At 39.7% G+C, this 21,047-nt stretch overlaps 1 protein-coding gene across 5 annotated transcripts in view; it reads left to right on the forward strand.

The window, feature by feature from the left end:
• The window catches only part of ldlrad3 (low density lipoprotein receptor class A domain containing 3), a 103,897-nt gene that overhangs the window by 79,472 nt on the left and 3,378 nt on the right, over positions 1 to 21,047 (forward strand). For all 5 annotated transcript variants that reach the window (XM_023955938.2, XM_023955937.2, XM_078948909.1 and 2 more), the window contains exon 5: positions 20,625 to 21,027. In XM_023955938.2, coding sequence (XP_023811706.1) covers positions 20,625 to 21,027 — 403 coding nt within the window. The remainder of the gene's footprint in view (positions 1 to 20,624; positions 21,028 to 21,047) is intronic.

Here is a 21,047-nt window from a genome sequence, read left to right on the forward strand (position 1 = left end):
TGCTGTGACTTATACTCCGGTGCGACCTATAGTCCAAAAAATATGGTAATCAATCAAATTGATTTATCGCCCAGCCCTACTAAACTCCATTTTGCTGCTGTGCAGCTTGTGTAGTTAGCCTGCACTGCTCTGAATTGTGTTTCCCATATTTCTCCTGAAGTATCTCCTTAGTTTCCACTAATGTCCCAACTTTGTCTCTTGGAGACCAGCTTTCAGTCTTACTCCAGCAGAGTTCTACTCCTTTTTATCTCCCAACTGCCATGCTCCTTTTTTGGCAGTGGAAAGAGCTATTTCCTGTCTATTTTTGTCTTTTTCATCCTCTTTGGATGCTCTCCTGATCCTGGAGTCATCAATTAACTCCAGACCCACCCACCCAACCCACCCACGCTCTTGCTGTCTACAGTAAGCTGTGACTGAGTGTTGCGATAGCGGCAAGATAGTGGCAAGAAATGGAGCGAACAAGTTATTACAGGACAGGCAAATAGAGACCCAATGAAGCATGAAAATCTCTTCTTAAGGCACCGCACACATGCACACACACACGCACACACTTCACCTGAAGCAATTTAAACATATATAGTAGTACTTTAGAAGATGGGTTCCGAGAAATAAACAAGATTTAAGGTGCTCAAACAAACCCACAACCTACTTATTAGTTTCATCATTCCTCTACTAACTAATAAGGATGACTATTCAAAAATCAGGCAACCAGTACGTGACGGGACAAAGAAAAGAGATCAGTGTCAACTCTTTGAATTTTAATACAAAGAGATCTGTAAAAGTGCTGTCGTGAGCCAGTTGACATGCAAAGCTTTCTGTTGCGGTTTGGCTGAATAGTCCTCCATCTATTGCCATTTCATATTTCAACACAGAGAAATGTCTTTGACACCAAAGGTTTTAAATGATTACTAAAGCTTAACAGAGAACCATGAGGGTAATGCAACTCATTACAGTCTGTGTGGAAGTCTGGGGTAAAGACATGTGATGATTTATTTGTTAAATATGCAACTTTAATGACTAAATAGTTCCCTGGTTTGAAATAAGATTATACCCAATAAATAATGAAGTACAGTAAACAATGCTGGGTTATTAATAAACAAACACTAAGTAGAAATCCAAATGTAGAGTGTAATTTTCATATGTAATCAGTTATTTCAGCATTATAATAAGGTGGCTTATCAAACTTTTTTTTTAAATATAATTTTGATTCATATCAGGTTTATTGTAGTAAAATGCATAAGACAGATGAATTCCCTGAACCGTTATGTGTTAGCTACCCAACAAAAAGGCCACAGACCTGAAGGATTGTGTGTCTGCCAAGGTGATCGGACTGGACTAAACACACAACAGTAACTTTTTGTGTTTTGACACCTTTTTATTTATTTTTTGCAAGAAATGAAAATGCAGATTGTGTTTAAATGTTGAAGATGTTCTATATCTTCTGTAAGTGGGTTGTGGAGAGTGTAATCACATCTGCCGCCTCTGTTCTGTGTTCTGCTCTGGAATCTCTTGAGCTGATTTTTCCAAAGAGGTTGGACCTGTTGGAAAACCTTGAACACCCTTTGCAAAATACAGTAACTGAACAACAGAGTGTCTTCAGTCAGGGCTTCTTCAGATCTGCTGTAACCACTTTTAATGACTAAAGAAAAAGAAGTTACTACATCTTTTTATTTAGAAAAAGAAAATGAGTGAAAACTTATGTCAGCATAGTAGTCTTGTTGACTTGGAGTGAGCCTTTACCACACATTGATTCTTTTCTTCTTCAGCTCAACATAGGTTTTCTGCTGTGCTTGGGTTCATTTTTTTTATTTTTGACCCAGTTTCTATCAAGCTTAATAGCTGGCCTCCATCTTGACACCAGATTACTTTGGTTTACATTGGAGGGTCATTGAATTGGTGACTGGTCATGGTGTCTTTATTGATCCAAAGTTTTTGAAAGTTGGATTAAAATGTGTCCTTATGTGTTGTGGTTTTACCAAATGTGTTTGTAATACTGTAGCCAACAAAAACTTGGGTTTGTTTGCCAAAAAAAATATTTCTGCTGACGTTGTGGAGATTGTTTAAAAGAAACGTTAGTCTTCTTAGACTTTCGTTCCTTTTTTCTTTTTTTTTTGCTTGTTTTTGACAGCCAAACTGTCAAAAATATTTAACTATTTTCCAGTTATTAATCGATTGAAAAGCATCTTTCAAAAGATTGTTCAAGTTTCACAGAAATTTGCAAAATCTGTTCACATCTTTTAATAAAAAGAAGGTGTTGATCAATATTTAAAAAGACTTGATTTGTAGAATTTGGTTATGAATTTACAAAAGTTAAAAAAAGGGTTAGTTGAGGAAGGATAAAATAGTTTCCTTTACCCGACTGTATTGGCTTAGATTTGAACTCTAAATACCAAATAGAAGAACTAATCCATTTCTTGATTCATAGGTTACCTAAACACTGTTAATAAAGGACCTTGAATCTGGGAGGAGGTTAGAGCATAAAGCTTGTCTGCCCACTAATGGAAATTCCTATTTGCTATAAAGAAAGACTTAATGTAGTCCAAGAGTCATGCAAGACACATTTGCTAGAACTTGGCATGACATTTTATTTGTATTGTTGAACAAAAAAGGTAGTTGTGCGTCTTCACTGCCTGACTGTACAGTTGATAAATGGAAAACACAAGAGAGCACTCATCTGAGTGTATTCACGTGTTAGAATTAAAAAGTACGAGGTGTTTTAATATTCTTATCCAGATTAAAAAGATTTTTTTTTTTCAAATTAAAGAATTTTTCAATGTCCAAATAAGCACAGAAGATTATCTGGATTTAAAATAAATAGTGAAATGAGATTTAATTAAGCCCAATTCTTCTTTTCTCTGAAGATTTCACAGCCAAAGAAAATAAAAACATTTGTAGTTCTTACTGACCAAAACAGTCATTTAAGTAGCCTTTAAGTAAAAAAAAGTCAAAGTATCATCACCAAATGTTCTGTTTACAACAAATGAAACTTTCACTCTGTTGTCTTCACTGTGCATTACATGTGACCATAAGCAAGATGAATAACAAAAATGTTAACTGCAGATTCAAACAATGATTATATTTCAGATAGAGACCCAGACCTAATTGCAAATGAAAACTGGGTCACTGATAAAAGAAGCTCGTTTTCACTTTCACAATGTCTTCGTCCTAGCTTTGATATCAGATGCACTGCAGGGATTTATAAGAGTTAGTGTTCCACACTCGAGGTGCCAGCATGCCGATTGCAACAGAGTTGTTAAAAGTTCCACAGAAAACCTACAAGCAGCTACACTCCTTCCTGTGGTGTAGAAATTATTCTACACCACAGGAAGGAGTGTAGTTTCTCAGTCTGGATATGGATGAAGGAGTTTGTTCCTTTTAGTCAAAGCTTGTAAATGAGGGCTTTTGTTTAAGTCAGGTGAGTGCAAGGTGACAAAGCAGAAACATCATAGGTGGTAGTTATAGTCAGAAGAAAAAAAGAAAACACAATTCAGAGGCTTAAGTGTGGATTAAAGGTCATGACACACAGCCACTAAGTACATTTTCTGAGTCTTCCATGTATTACATTTTGACACTTTTGTGAAACAAGCGGGACATACGTAATTCATAAGTGTTTCTTGCGTTCATCATTCGTCGATGTGCGCAGATGGCCGTCGAGGGTTTCGACCGTCAGGTCTTTTCGTGAATTCGCTTTTGAGCTGGTCAAAATTTTGGATCATTTGAGAATCATGCGGTTTACGTGTATTTTACATAGTTTATACGTAATTATTATATAAATCTTACGCAATGGTGCGTGATTTTTGCAAGATTCATATGCAAATTTCTGTCTTCACCATTGTTCCACGTCCAGGACTTTTCACGCATGTACCACCAATGTATGACTTTTAGACCGCTTGTATGGCGCAGAAATCACATTCAAATGACATTATTGACTCAGGAATCACTAATGAATTGCATATGAACAGCTCCAAAATCATTGCCGGTTCAAGTTCTACGTTGATTTACGTATTCTTTGCGTGCTTTATTCTGACTTTTTTCGTGGTCTAAACATGGTTCATTCGGGATGCATTTGTGAAAATTTCATATAAAGACCACAGTTGTTCTCACTGTTTCCACATAAATTCATTTATGACCAATTTTCAACCGTGTAATATGCCCAAAATGTTCGTAGTGTCTGTGTGACACAGACTTAATGCACTACATCAATTGTTATCACTCTGAGTGAGAAGTGTGGATGTGGCCAACCTTTTAGATGTTTAGATGGGTTTTTTAAATGTATTTTTAAATAGAATTCTTCTTTTTCCCTCACATTGTTTTTATTTTATTGGGTTGTTTTTTCTGTGTGTGGAAATTATCAGGTTTTGATTATTCTTTTATACTTTTGATTTTGCATTAACTTGGTTCTATATATATATATATATCTATACAGTATATACCAGAGGTCTGGGAGCTTGAGGGTCCTGCGCAGTGGTTACGCTTCAACAACAGAGGACGCCATTCTTTGCAGTTGCAGACCCTGGAATGGTGAAGCCACCCTCCACTGCCATTCTTTCATAACACATAAAATAGGTCTTTAATGCTATGGAGATTGATTGATTGATTTATTTATTTAAGTGTCATGCACTAATGTGCCCAGCCCACACGGGCTTATATGACACTAAAAAACAAAACAAAATACACAATACATAAAGATACATCCCCATCCCAAAAAGAATCCCATAACCAATAACCCCCCTACTCAGAGTCTAAAAGAATACATAGAGTCCATTCTTATTATCCATGCTTTTGACACAAAATTTGCCAAACAAAAGATTTCATTTTCAAAAAGCCAACGTAAAATTTTGTCTTCAGATAACCAAAACAAATCAGGACATTTCTTTTCTATAACGTCATACATACAAAGTCTCTGTTTCTCATACAAAGGACAATAAAACAAAAAATGAAATTCATCTTCCACCACTCGCAGCTCACAGACCTCACAGAGTCTTTCCTCCTCAGGAATGCCTTTAAAGCGCCCTACTTCCACCTGTAGGGGGAGCACTCCTGCTCTCAGTTGAGCACATAAGGATCTTTGTCCTCTTTTTAAGTTATATATAACATATGATTCAGCAGAAAATGTGTCTTTAATTTGCAAATAAGTTCGTAATTTTGGTTTTTGAAGCAGTTTCATTTTCCAGTCTTTTTCATAATAACCAACTAAAGTTTCCTTAACATTATCTATCTTACATTTCAAACAATTGAAAAATAATGATTGTAAGTTCACAGAGGACAGAATGTTAAATACATCATTACACCAGGGATACATATGAGCTCTATCCCAATCAAATATTTTACGTGCAATTCTCTCTACAGGTAGAGTCACCAGCCGGTTCCATAATCTGAGAACTTCTGCTCTTTGTTTGATCACACAAGGTTCCCACCCCATGTCCCCCTCTACGGCGGCTTTAGTGGTGAACCTGTGTACACCCAGAAAATATCTCATTGCCCTGTATTGAACCTTATCACACTCAGGAGCGTCTTCATAACCCCAGACTCCTGCAGAATAAAATAACACAGACCCCACCATGGCATCGTACAATTTACTAAACGTGTCAAGACTCAACTCCGGACAGACCTTCATCTTATTTATCACTGCACCAAGTGCCCTCCCAGCAGAATCTGATAACCGCTGCTTCCCTTCTGAGAACATCATATTTTTATGAAAAACAAAACCAAGATATTTATAGGTATCAGTATACATAAGGGTAGTTTTACCAAAATAAAACAGAAAATTACTTTGAGGTACTAAAGGCTTTCTAAAATGAACGATTTGTGTTTTGTCACTATTGATAGTGAGTCTCCATTTGTTACACCAGTCATTCATTGTATTTAACATTCCTTGTAATTTTATTTCCTCATCCGCTATCAAAATAATATCATCAGCATAAAGTAATATGCTCAAGTTCCAATTATTGATATCAATACCCAAGTTAGTTTTCTTAATTTCTTGAGCTAAATCGTTGACATAAATAGAAAAAAGAGTCGGTGAAAGAACATCTCCTTGTTTAACTCCAAATGGTGTGGAAAACCATCCTGTTTTTAGATCATTCACCTGCACACAGGCTAATGGAGCCTTGTACAGAGCTTTAATTGCTTTATAAAATTGACCATTAATACCATACGTAAGTAATTTATATTGAAGAAGATCTCTGTCTATCGAGTCAAATGCTTTTTTAAAATCCACAAAACAAACAAAGGTACTTTTACTTTCTTGCAGTCTAGCTCTCACAACAGAGGACAAAACGTAAATATTGTCAATACATGCTCTATTTCTCCTGAATCCATTCTGCTCCTCTACAAGGACTTCGTTTGTTTCTAGGTATTCAGATAACCGATTATTTAAAATACTAGAAAACACTTTATACACAGTACTCTGTGGAGAAGTATGGAGAAGTATGGCGTGCGCTTTTTTCTTTCCCCCATGGAATTAACCAGATGAGAAAAAAAATATTTCCATTCCTTTTCTTCTGAGGCATTTTAAGTGTGACAATCAAGATCTGTGGGGTCTTTTACTACCCAGATTCCTTTTCATTTTATTAGACTCATTCATCAGAAGGGTGAGGTCTGACAGTGGTTCGTTAGCATATTCAATGGCAGGTAGCCAATCAGCACAAAAGACTGGTCTTCATTAAACAGAAAGGACGTGGAGTGGCTGGTTTGCGGTGGAACTTCAGCTTGGTTTGATTAAAGCAGACAAAAAAGAGTTTCAGAGCTTTTCATAGTCACTGCATGCCAAATGATCCATTGTGCAGCAACAGCAGCTTTCACTGTACTTCAGTGACTGCCAACAGTTTGCAGGCCTACATGTATGTATGCCCGCCCACAGCCTTTTTTTGTGTGTCCTTGTGCTGTGGAATCTGCTGTGATTTTTATCAAACTGAACTTAAAGCTTTTTCTTCAGAATCAATGCTCAGAAGCTTTACTTGTAGTGTAAATTTATTTTTATCTTTCTTTAAAGGAGGTGATGTAAAAACAGTTTATTCATCCAATTGGCTGTTTTTGTATTATTATTGTAGGCCTAACCTCTTGTTAGATCCTCGTATTAAATTTGTATTCAAGACATATGTTAAGAAATTAAGCTTAAAATTGCATTTCTGAGTATTTCTTTATTCAAATCATTGTAAATCAGAAGCAAATGAAAAAATACAGTTGAAAAAGAGCTCATTTGTTACATAGAAAATACGCTGGGCAGAAATGCATATAGACATACATTGAATTACATTGTTATTAATAGCTATAATCACCTTCCCAACAACAGAATGAAATTGTCAATATGGTGGGAACGGACCTGACTGCGACTAATGCAAAGTTTTTTTATTATGTGTGTGACAGCTTTCCTGTCAGAGGGGGGAGAACTACTGAGAGTTCAACAGAGTCAATAAGCTGGAAATAATTGATAGTTATGAATATCAAATGAAGTTACTGCATAAACAGATGGCCCTCTACATTTTTGATTCTGAGCTAAATTCAACCCTGTGAAACTAAATCCCTTCAAAATAAGAATTCTTGAATAATTTTTTGCTTCATGCGTTATATATGTAAAAAAATATCACTGTCAAATCAAGTTAGATACTTTGTTGTGATTTAGCCTCTTAGTTTCCCCTGTTCTTTCTGGCTGCGATCATCTTTTAATCTATTTTATGAGTCCCTTAACTATGATAATGCTGATTTTAGCCTAAATCTAAAAATGTGCCATTTTCTAGGACATAGTTTCTGCAGAGCAGCAGTAGTTCATTGTAAATTTGCGTCACAGTTGTGGGCGAGACCAGAAGTGCATCCATCTGTTCACAATTTTTCCTGCTAGCTTACAGCCCCTCACACCCTCAACATAACATTACCGGTGCAACAAAGATGGCCTCCAATATTGTAGCTATCCAACCGTGCAGTTTTAAACCAGATACCAGTTCAGACGAGGACATTTTCTTCAGATGTTTAATATAAATGCAAATCAAATCAATCAGACATTTTTGGATTATGATGGCTAACAGTTTCAACATGTTGATGAAAGCAGTCACCTTATTTCTTGAACATGAAAGACTCCCTGCTGCAAAGAGTGTGCACGTTTTTTTTCCCTTTTATAAAATACTAATGTCCGCGTTCAGCTTGCCTAGCTCAGGCCAGGGGGTAAGACGTGGGATGTGATGCATGTCACAACCTTTTACTCTATGCTTTTGCTCTTTAAGGTGCTGAGGGCTGTGTCTGACAGGAAGAAAGTTCTCAGCAGTCAATAATGTGAGACTGCCCGTTCTGCCGTATTTCTCAGACAGTGAATAAACTCAAAGGTGAGCAAGTTCTCCATGCCTGGGTTTGTCCACATCCTCAAGGCTGGAATTGTAAAGGTCTTCATATTTTTTGAGCACTTTGGTGAACAAAAAAAAACCACAGGAACTGCCAAGAGACTTCTTTGTCATTTGACATTTTAGTATTTCTGCTCTCCAGTTTTTCTGCATTATGTTTAAAGCACATCCCTGCATCTATTTGTTGGTTGTTTTTGAGGCGGGAGACATCTGCATGGAGGAGCTCATGCTAATCAGAAACACTACAATCAGCGCCTTGCACAGAAACAGATTGAAATGGTCAAAAATGAGTTTCCTCTTCACATAAAAACACAGAAAACACAGAAAATTTCAGCGTGTTTGTAGCTTATTTTTACATTCCTGTATTGCAGAAAGTTACTAGAGTTAAGCCTTCAGACCCCATATAAAAAAAACAGAGATCTCTGTGTTATTTAAAGCAGCACAGCTGATCATGGTACCTCAAAAAAGAAAAAAAGAGAATAAAATATTCTTCTTCTGTAGGTTTTGGGATGACGAATAGAAGAGAGTTGAGCTTGTTCTTTTACTTTATGCTTTTGTGAGTGTGAAAGAGAGAATATGAAACGTTTCTGGTTTTTTTACTCGTCTGTGGTGTTTTTGATTTTTAGTTCACAAAATAAAAAAAAGATCAACTTAAACAGAGAACCAGGTAGTTGTTTTTTTTTTCTTCAAATTTCACTCTTCTTTCTTTTGCAGCAGAGCCACTCATTATTTTATAATTTAAACACAGAAAGATATTTTTCTCTCTCTCTTTGTTCTTTATTAGTTTTGGCTTATGAATGTAAATCTTCCTGTCCAACTGACCTAAGATTGAATCATTTTTTCAAAAATAAATAAATAAATAGATAAATTAAATAAAAACAAATCTCCTACTGTAATGATAATAATTCCTGTTTGCATGACATGTCTTATGGCATCAGTGCCTTCCATTCGTGCCCTTCATTTTAGTATTTGAACTGAAAAGCTTAAAGTGAAACCTAATGCTCATAAAGTGAATGAAACCTCAGAAGTAGTAAACTGCTTAGTTGCAAGTGGTTCAGTTTATGTCCCATTAAATCCGTTGCACTGAAGACAGTCCTGTCCCTGTCTCAACAATGAACCTGTTTAATTCTGCAGCTAAAAAGCTGTTTGTTACTGAGCCCGGGAACTGAAATGGGTAAAATAATAAATATTCCGTTCCCACAAAATAACATTTCGTTCCCTCGAAATAATTAATTAATTTGTGCGAACGAAATAATTAATCATTCATTAACCCGGATGTTAGCGATACTTGGATTTACAGCAGATACTTTCACATTTCTACCTGTGTGTGTGTCTCATTACATTGCATGGAAGACACTGAGGATGTTTAGAGATCCGATTTATTTATTTTACAAAGCTCTACAAAAGCATCGGTAATCATGTCTCCATGTCTGCGTTCATTCACATCCCGGTCTCTGTTCTTCCTCAAAAGATTAGATTAGATTAGATTCAACTTTATTGTCACTGCACATGTAGGTACAAGGCAACGAAATGCAGTTAGCATCTAACCAGAAGTGCAATTATCATTAAGTACAGAATAAAGGTCTATAGTATGTACAATAACTATACAGGTAAGTATTATGGACATAATTTACAGATATTAATACTATAAGCACGATATACAGATAGGTGTACTATGAACACACTTTTCAGATGGGCTATGTAAGAGTGTATGAACACTATAGGCAGAACTATGAACATAATTTACAGTATTGCAATGGACAGTAAAGTGCATAGAAAATATTACAATGTGCAGATGGATTATACAGTGTTCCCGGATGAACAGACAGTAGTGCAAGTAATAACAAGTTACTGTTTTTGCTTGTTGTGAATAAATAAATAATTCAGTGTTGAAGAGGGGGGAGGAGTCTATGGTGGTGTGGGGGGTGTTTTAGGGGCGTCAGAGGGAAGAGTTCAGCAAGGAGACAGCTTTAGGGAAAAAGCTGTTCCTGAATCTTGTGGTCCTTGTCCGGAGGCTCCTGAAACGCCTCCCTGAGTGGAGGAGGTTAAACAGTCCGTGGTCAGGGTGAGAGGAGTCCTTGAGAATGCTGCGAGCTCGACGTAGACAGCATTTCCTCTGGATGTCCTCAAGAGGAGGAAGTGTTGTCCCTGTGATGCGCTGCGCAGTTTTCACCACCCTCTGCAGTGCCTAGCGGTCAGCCACTGAGCAGTTCCCATACCAGACTGAGATGCAACTCGTTAGGATGCTCTCGATCGCACACCGGTAGAAGTTCACCAGGATGGATGAAGACAGCTGGTTCTTCTTCAGTGTCCTGAGGAAGAAAAGGCGCTGGTGAGCCTTCTTGACCAGGCTGGAGGTGTTTGTGGCCCTCCGAGATGGTGGTTCCCAGGAACTTGAAGCTGGAAACACGTTCAACAACCATCCCGTTAATGTGGATGGGGTCATGAGTGCTTCCATTCTTCTTCCTGAAGTCCACAATGAGCTCCTTGGTCTTGTTGGTGTTAAGGAGCAGGTTATTGTCAGCGCACCATGTGGCCAGGTGCTGTCCTCTTCCCTTTAGGCAGTCTCATCGTTGTCACTGATGAGGCCAATCACCGTGGTGTCATCTGCAAACTTAATGATGGAGTTGGATCCATGCACGGGCTTGCAGTCGTGGGTGTAAAGGGAGTAGAGGAATGGGCTCAGCACACAGCCCTGTGGTACGCCAGTATTAAGTGTGATGGTGGTGGAGTGGGTGTGACCTGACCGAACATGCTGAGGCCTGTTGGTCAGAAAGTCCATAATCCAGTTGCAGAGGGAGGTGTTGATTTCCAGGTCTCCAAGTTTTGTGGTCGGCTTGGAGGGAATGACGGTGTTAAATGCTGAGCTGAAGTCAACAAACAACATCCTAACATATGTGTTGTTATTGTCCAGGTGTGTGAGTGCAGAGTGCAGCACTGTGCATACTGTATCCTCTGTGCTCCTATTTCTGCGGTAGGCAAATTGGTGTGGGTCCAGTTTGGGTGGGAGGCAGTCTTTGAGGTGTGCTAGGACCAGTCGCTCGAAGCACTTCATAATGATGGGTGTGAGTGCCACGGGGCAATAGTCATTCAGGCACGTTGGGGAGGAGTGTTTCGGTACTGGCACAATGGATGTGGACTTAAAACATGTTGGCACAGTTGCCTGGGAGAGGGACAGGTTGAAAATGTCTGTGAAGACCCGCTTTCCGCTCCCGCTTTTGAAAAGCCGCTTTCCGCCGCTAATTCCGTGTCTCTGTGACACACATTCGTTCAAGAGGGGAAAAATAAAAACAAGAATGCTCTATTTATTATTGTCTTGATGAAAATAAAAAAAATATCGTAATATTTAGGATGCCCAAGCTTGCTGCTTCCCCATACCGCAGCGTGCTCGAGCTATGAGCTATGTGCTACGAGCTCCGGTTCGCCGCAGAGCTCTTTTGCTTTTTATGCCGGCATTCGGGCAGTTGGCTGGCTGGTTGATGGACAGCCAGCTGCGGTATGAAATATTGTAGTTTAGGGGTCAAATAGTAATAATAATTTTCAGGACTTCTTTTATTAACATACTTGTTAGCAGTCACTTAACATCCGAAGCTACATGCTCTATATCCCCTCATGCATGACACATATCCCATAATGCATCTCGACCAATCAACGTGTCCCTGTATCTGTGGTGTATTCAAAGACAACAGGATAAATGTATATCAGCATATTCTCCGTTCCCACGCATTAATTATTTCGTGGGAACAAAATATTATTTTGTGGGAACGCTTTATTTATTTATTTTACCATGTCATATCCCGGGCTCCATAGTTTGTCTTAAATGCATTTTGTTTTTTCTGCTGTCTCTTTTTATACTCAAACTCATATGAAGAACCTGCTATGGGCTAAAATAATTAATTCGAATGACCAGAACCTTTTCTCGTCTGCCTCATTGTTCCACCAACAAAAAAAATGATCATCCTAAAAAATTAAAAATCGGAGTCATCACAAAGATGGTATAAAGAAGGTTTTTAATGGTTCATTTGAGCTCTAACAAAAGCAGAAAAAAGGCTCTGTCAGGTTTGGAAAAGATGGTACACAGATACGCTGGCATAAAGGCGTGTGCTCCTGACACTCAACGCGAAATATAGAGAGGCTGATCTCTCCTTTTGTCTTGAATAAGACGTTGTTTAGAGACAAACGGGATGTTTGCTCCTCTGTCTCTTTCCACACGTCTGGGTTTGGATCCTCTTTTCATCTCCATGCCATCTGCGACCGCTGCGTGTCCCTGTAATTCTGCATCACACCAGGGTAATAAGACTGGTGCAGGTGGTAAATATTGGAATGCAAAAAGAAAGGTGGTAAATTATTGTAGAAAGCGAACGCATTAGTAGAATGTGGAGGAAAAAAGGAGCAGATGAAGCAGGGAAAAAGTAGAAGAATAGTGTTATTTTGTACTGCTGATAAGCACTCTAGTGACAGTTTAATCGAGGCTGAGTGCCGTTGTTGTATATCGTAAAGACAAGCTACATGTCATCTCAGTGACAGTAATTAACGCGCATAAAGAGAGTAAAGTGAAATAATGGATAGAAAGGGGGGTGAAATTTAGCTTCAGAGCGCACAAAGCCGAAGGAAGGAAGAGGCAGATGATGAAATAAAAACAAGAGAGGGAAACAAAAGAGGGAGGGAGTAGGAGTGAGAATGAAGGACAGGGGAGGGTGGGAGGTGGAGAGAGATGTGAGGAGAAAGGCTCTCTGTAATTAAAGTGGCCTATTTGAAAGGCTGGACCTTACTTTTCCCCCTGCAAGCCTCCACATATGGAAGGTTTATGAGTTTCTTAATACAGTATACATTTAGGGTATCAGAGGTGCCAAATGCCACTAAGAGAACTGCAGAGTCAGGTTAATAATGTGAAGTCCAGAGCTGTGCAGAAAGCATGCACTTAAAGAGCCTGAAGGTTTCAGCCATTTTTTTGCTCAACATTTGGAGAAATCCTTTGCCTTATCATCTTACAGCTATTTGCATCCGTTTTCCAGGCATCCATTACCTTCTGCTGTACATTTCTGCCATTGACTGTACAGACGTCTTTGCCCAATTGCTGCTTGTCAAACTGGAGCTTCAGAGGTACCTTGTGGGTTTTATGTGCTGCTAGTTGGAAATGGCTAATCTACTCCAATTTGCATGCTGAGTGATGGTAAGTCGGGGAGCAGAGCTTCATAAATTTGCAGGGGTATTTAGAATGCCTCACACACACTTATATAAAAATAAATGAGAAATCTCATCATCTCAGAGTTTCTTACAGTGTTTTAAAAGCTGGGCTGTTTGTCAATGACAAGGATGCCCTTTAGCTCCTCATATCTGCTGTCCAGATCAGATGTCTGAGTTCAGTGTTGATCTTCAGTTTCCATGAAGGAAGCACTAAAAGCCACGGGGTCAGACATAGCAAAAATGTCAAAAAATACATATATATACTCTAGGTCAGTCGCCCCGAACATCTTTAAGGCACAAACAAGTTAATGCCAGAGATTACTTTTAGAGACCTGTACAAGGTTGAAGTGGGCGTCCAAATTACTGTATACATTATGTAAAATATCTAAAACGTGACAGATTTTGTCTTAACCCATAAATTGAAGAAAAAAATGTAGAGACTTTAGCCTCATCTGACTTTTAAAGGGCCTATACCATGCAAAATTAAGTTTTTTGAGCTTTGAAGTGAACAACAATGTTCATTCTTCACAAAATGAAACCCCAAAGCGGTATTTTGATCTACTCGAGCATTTCTGAGTACTCCCCTGAAAACCTGCACTCTGAGCTCCAGCCCCTCCCAACGCACCAAAACGAGCGAGGTCCCACATTGTGGCGTAGACCAGTGAGGAACCGCCCCTTCCAGAAAGAGTCTGAGCCGCCAGCTCCGCCCCCTAGGTTAACACAAACACCCGCTTTCTCCGTGGAGCCAGCGGTGATCGGCAGAAATGCTTACCTTTAATATGCACAATATGCACATAAACCTTTGCAAAAGTTTGGATGTTGTTTGTATTCTTGAGCAAGACACAGACACGCTGCCGAGGCCGGAAACCATGTTGACATCATGAAATGGGCGGCACCCACAGGGAGCGAAAGCCGGTGACTGAGATCAAGTTGCCTTACTTTCAGGTTGGAAAAGAGCTCAGGAAAATAACTAATATTAAATAAAGATGTGTTCTTTTGTGTCCCAGCAGTAATACTGTATATGATCATATGCTGTATATGAATATGGTTAACTAGAAATGGCTTAAGAATAGCATGGCATAGGCCCTTTAAGGTGCGACGGATAAATACAAAAAGAATCCTTTCTTTTATTTTGAAGTCAAAGGCCCTTATTGTATTTCCTCACTGGCTCTTTATTGCAAAAAAGAAACTTTCCACATATGTTGGGGGTTTTAACGGTCGGCTCAGCCGCTCTAAGAAAGTAGCAATGTAATTTTTTTTCTATTCTTAGCGACTTAACGTGTGTCAAGAATGAGTCGTTTGTGATTGGCAGAATGGAGTAGTTTTCCAAAAATAAATTCATTCAGAATAATTTTATGGAAAAAATGTTAGTTGTGTTTTTGTTTTTTTTTTCTTTGTGGCCCTGTACCAACGGGTTGGGTGTACTTCACCTTCACATCTGGGACAGAATCCAGCCTCCTTATAAATGCTAAGCTAAATGAAATATATTTTTAAATAGCAAAGAGGTATAATCTTGACAATTTCATCCTTGCCGACAGTCTTTTGTCACACATCACACTGGAAACCTTTCTCCACCCGTTCCAGCCATTTGCACACGGCTCTTTATCTCATGGATACAAATCCAGTCATCTAAAAAAACAGAAGCTTCACAAACATCAAATAAAAATGTGTTTCTAAGGTGGTATGACTTCTTTTTTCCCACGTGCAGTTTTCTGAAAATTACAAATCCACCTCAGCGATACGCAAGACTTGCATGTGTGAAATCACATTTTGCCAAAATAATTCAGTTAGTAGTTTGCTAACAGAAAGATTTAGTAATAAGCAAATGCATGTGCCGTTTCATCAGTGGCTCTCCAGCCATGCCGCAGCTCTGAGTCTCCCATGGGATTTAGGGCAATGAGGCTCATCATCATCACCTATGCATATATAGATTTTATACTAACCCAGCTGTGGTTTTTGCTGCTGATCCAGCGCTTCAACCTTGCCATGTTCAGCCAGGTTTTGCTGCCTTCCTTCTGATTACGCATTGTTCCGTTGTTTTCCTGATTGTTCCACAACAGCCTTTCTGTCACCCTGACCACTCATATTCATACATACTCCTGTTGCCACATCAAGGTCTTGACCGCCATCTGTCCCCAGCTTTGAGATACGCCTCACAGATACGCTACTTTTAGACTACAAGAGTCGAGGCGCTCTTTCGCGCTTAGTCCCCCCTCCCCAAAAGTCATACCTATTCTCAAGCATCACACCTGCTGTAACCAACTGTAGTGGATCATCACCACAGTCTGCTTCTCTAGAGACTTTCTTCTGGTTGTCGTTCTGTTCTGTCCATCTGGTTCACTACACAAACAGCTCAAGCCCAGAATGGTGGAGACATTTACTGAAAAAGAATCTTCTTGAAGATAAAACCATAACACAAAAAGGCACCAAAAGGAACAGAACTTAGAAACTTAGAAAAGGAAAAAAAAATGTCAACAGGCACTTAACCCCTTAACAAAAAAGTATTTGTACCTTGTTCCGGAGCCAGTTTAGCTCGTGCTGGTTTGCGGCGCCTTCCGTCCGTGAAACCCGGGTTCGACTCTAGGCTGCTCCCTGTTCCCTTCTCTACCTCTGCCGGTTCCAAGCCCGGTTAGAGAAGGTTGCGTCAGGAAGGGCATCCGGCGTAAAACATTGCCAAATTTACCATGCGACTTGTTCGCTGTGGCGACCCCTGATGGGAGAAGCCGAAAGTGGAAGATTTGTACCTTGTTCCATAAAATCTTTTTTGCTGCATCAGTTCATCAACTGACAGCAGAAACACAGAATTCAGAGTTCAATCAAATAATCAGCAGGGGGCTGCAGACACACACACACATACACACACACACTCCTTTTCATCTCCTGTATGATTAGCAACAGCCTTTCAGCACTCTATCTCAAATGTTCCAAAAACGTTCCCATTGTTTTGTTTAAGGCAGTATGAGTTTCTTTTGTTTATGTTTCTCAGTGGACCCACAGAAATGTGCTGATACTTGATTGGCAGCATAAGTTGGCCAATAAGGGATCCTTTTGTGTGGGCTCTCCTATTAGGTGATTATGGAAATGATTCTTCTTTTGTTTTGCCTCTCTATTGATACTCTGGTCGGTAATTAACTGGTAACGTGAAAGAGTTGCCAATTTTAAATCACCAGGGAGGGGTCAGAGGGGCTTGTTTTACTGGCTGGTGGCTGGTTGGGGCAGAGGCGGCTGAATTAGATTAGATTTAATTAAGGCATGGGGCCCTGTGACTGCACTGATAGGCTGTACACAGCACACCCTTTTGTAGGTGAAGGAAAACTGCGTGAGAACACAAATATGCCCCCACCACTTTCAAAAAAGGGGGAAACACGAAGAACAGGACATACAAGAAAAAGAAAATAGGTTAGAAATAAAAACCTTAATGGAAAATGGACTTTCTTTCTAAGCTGTTGTCTCATGATAAGGTTACATGTAAAATATTTAAGAGATGCATACAACTCAATCCCCTCCATAGCTGCAGATGCGACAGGTTTTTAAAATCAGGTGGTCAGTATGTTTCATTAGTCTATAAACCATTTTACATTAAGGTGAACTTTTGTTTTACCAAGTATCTCCTCCCATGTTGTAAACTGGTTATTGACCCAACTCTGAATGCAAATTGGAAGCATTCAATAGAAATAGATTGATCCAAGACAGATAATAAAAAGCATTGTTTTCAAAAACTGGTCAGATAAGTTTGCTTACGAGTTTAATGTATTTAGCGGGGTTTCCTATAGTGAGTTTCAGTTAGTAAGGATCTGACCTTAAGATTTTTAGGTAGCATTAATGAAACTGCTGGGTCTGGTTCTTTTAAATCTACTCACAGGACATCATCTATTCCGTACCAGAGTACATTTGACCCAAAGTATGGTTCGCTTGGTTAATATAATCACTCTGGCTCTATTGTGGGGCCTGTCTGGTAAATGGTAAATAATGTATATTTTTTAGTGTGATTTTTTTTTTTTTTTTTTTTTTTTTACAATCCTGCTCCCATTCACCCACATTCACTCCACTGCCAAACACTGGTGCTAACTTCTAACTTTCAGGAGCAATGTGGGGTTCACTGTCTTTCCCAAAGACCCTTGGACACAAACCTGCCAACTTCCTAACACAGGTCGACTGCCCTACCACAGCACTACGGCCGCCCTGTGGTCTTAACAATGAGAGCAAAAAGTGACAGAGTTCGTTATGACTTCAATTGTTAGGCTGCTACTTGTCATTCACAGAACATCAGCCATAGGACCATTGGGATTACTTCCAAATGCGCTGTGTAACTTGATGTGTTGCACAAAGAAACACATTTGGACCAGTTGGGTGTGCACTCTTATGCCTCATTTCCACTGAGCGGAACGGTACAGTCCGATCCAGACCAGTCCGATATTTTGAGCATTTCCATTATAAAACTAACCCATTAAGCCGGACTGAACCCTAGCATATTTGGGCCCCTGTTGGTTGTAGGTCTATGGAAATATGGAATGGACCAGTTAGAGCGGAGCTAATGTTAAAATCCGTTGATTGGCTGAAGGTCATTATGACAAAAGAAAGCTCCAAGAACGTGGCTGTAATCCTCTCTCCAACAACTTGTACATAGAGAGTACAAGGCTTTAGTCTTTTAAAAAGCTATGACTGTTGTGCGGTGTTGTCTGTAAAGAGATGGTGTGTTTAAGCCTAAAGTAGGATCCTCTCGCTGCAAGCACCCATAACATTTTTATCTTGCTTTTTCATCACAGTGACACGCATATACCTGTCTGAATGCATCTCAATTGCTGTGCCTGCCTGTGTCCAAACTATAAGTCATCATGTCGGGGTTGGCGTTTCAAGGAGCTCTGCATGCTTGATTTAATTTTCTCGGACTCTGTAGCTGTACTTTTTAAAAGTAAGCTTTGTAACCTCAGCGCTGGACTAAATACCATTTCCCTTTGGAGTCTGGAAGTCTGTAAAAGCCTGGCGTACTTCAGAAATCCCCCAAAAGATCTTGCCTGCTTTGTTTTTTCCTGAGATCTAATCCTTGCACATGGAAGCACTTTCAGACAATTGATTCATGCCCGAAGATTATCTGGTAATGGTCATTTCCTGGCAAGCTTTCTGGGCAATCACCTCAGCTATCTGCTTGATGCTCAATAGACGGGGAAGGGGGGTGGGTACCTTTGAGGATGTCGGTTTTAATGCACGCCATCCTTCAAGCAGCAAACACGGACAGTTAAAACACAGAACAAAAAAGTGCTCTGCTGAGTGCTTTAAGCTTTTTTATGAGGCGCATTGATGTTAGATGTTCACGATCCCTTGAGGCTTTAGTGTAATTTGAACTGAAACGGCAACTATAAAACACTTTTACGTTGCTCGTTCTTCATTAGCACATCCTTGCTGCAGCTCCGTAATAAATACAATTCCTCTCATTCTCGCTCCTTCTCCTCGTAAATGCAACAGTGCTGTCAGCTGATAAGCTGAAACACCATTTACATGAGCCCAATCCCGAGTGCCTGATTGAAATTCTCGCTCTGTAACATCAGTCAGAGGAAATGTTTAAGTGCTATTCCCTCAACCTATCTAGAGTAATAAGCTGCAGTGCTCTTGTGCATTATAGACATCCCTTCTCTCATTTCTGACAGTGGGATGTTCCAGCTTTGCCAAAGCCAACGTAATTAATTCCGACTATTAGGACCACCGGATGAACGATGTATAAAACTTTAACCCTTTAACACTGGAACTGTTTTTGGCGACAACTAAATAGGACACGTTCTTTGACATCTTCAGCCCTTTATGCAACCAACATAAATCAGCTGATTCGGACACGGAGAGAAGCAACTTGTCCTATCGGATTTGCAGCACAAAGTCTCTTTTGTTGACCGAATTAGCTGATTTGCGTTGATTGCGTATCGGGGCGTAGCTGCTTTTCTCTGCTTCTAAAATAACTTTAATTTCGTCAACGGTTTAAAAGTTATGGTAGCTAAAGCTCCGGTGTTCTTCTTTACAAAAGAGACTTTGGTGAAAGTGATCACATATGACTTCTTTTAAAGGGCCTATATCATGCTCAATTCAGTTTTTTGGCCAAGGGCGACTCTAGGATGATGTCGTGAAATGGGCGGCCGGTGGCCTCAGTGATCGAGTCATTTTACTTCCAGGTTGAAAAAAGAACTCATATTGAATAAAAAATGTCTTCTTTTGTGTGCCAAAGGTACTATGTTTTCATAGATATAGATATAATTTACTATAAAAGGCTAAAGAATAGCATGGTATAGGCCCTCTAAAGATTTTCACGTATGATAATAAACTGTTTTCTCTCAATAAATTCTTACAATATACAGAGTTGAGTAATCCAGCCAAAAGGAAGGCTAATTATTTGCCTGTCAGCTGTTTTTAATAAGATCCTTTTTTTAAATCACAAACCAATAACTTCTGTTTCATTTTCCAGTCGGACGTTTTGTTGCACACCAAACTAATTTTTATGAATGAGTCTTTTTCACAACTAGTATTCCTCTCCGCTCAGCTTAACCCTCTCTGCATCCCTTCTCTACCAAAAAATGGGAATAGAAACTTGGCTCTAACATAGAATCAAACTAGTCCAGCCTTGGCACATACATTTGACACATACTTGTTGACTTGTCCTTTGCAAATATAGAATTTTACAAAGAATCTGTACGTAATTCGTTATATCAGACTTCTAAACTTTTCCTTTCTGCCACCAGCAAAATAATGTGTTGTGGTCTCCCGTTCAAAATTCATCTCTAAGTCCAGGTACTCTGGTTATGCTTATGCCAAACATGGTCTTACTTCCTTTTCACCACAAAGAGTTGAACTGAAGGTTTAAGAAGAAGCATCTGAATATTCTCATGATGATCACCTTGTCCTTCTTGTGTCTTAAAGCCCTTTGATAAAACCTGTGTCCTTAATTCACTTTCATACCCAACAGAATCCAATGAATCCCATTTCAAAATGAAGTTGAAGTGGCTGCCAGATATTCAAGCATGTCCCCCAACCCTCTTCCTCCAAACCTTTCTTCCCTTTCCCCTTATCCAGCCACATGATCCATTCTTAAATTGCTCCACGTCTTTTTCCTCTTCTTGACAGAAGCTCCTGGTCAGGACTTTGTGACGCTGGACTATCGACTGCGCTACTACCCCAACATCACCTACGCTGTCATCGGCAGTGCAGTCATCTTCGTCCTGGTGGTGGCCTTGCTGGCTCTGGTGCTCCATCACCAGAGAAAGCGGAGTGTCCTGTTGCCCAGAGGTGTAAGGGGGAGCTCGCATCATCACCACCACCACCAACCACTTCTTCTGTCCCGTCTGGTCATACTTGACCGAGGCCACATGCAGTCTAGAAGTTCAGATCCCCCTCCTACCTCTCCCACCTTAGCGGGGCAATACAGCTCATCTCCTCAAGCCATGCAGCTGCTTTCTGGGGCCTTGTACACCTCCACACCCTCCATGGACTCACCTCCATCTTACTCTGAAGCTGTTATGGATGTCAGGTGAGATGAGCAATCGTTTT

The sequence above is a fragment of the Oryzias latipes genome, chromosome 6, assembly GCF_053564925.1.
Source record: "Oryzias latipes strain Hd-rR chromosome 6, Olatipes_Hd-rR_3.1".
Lineage (NCBI taxonomy): Eukaryota > Metazoa > Chordata > Actinopteri > Beloniformes > Adrianichthyidae > Oryzias > Oryzias latipes.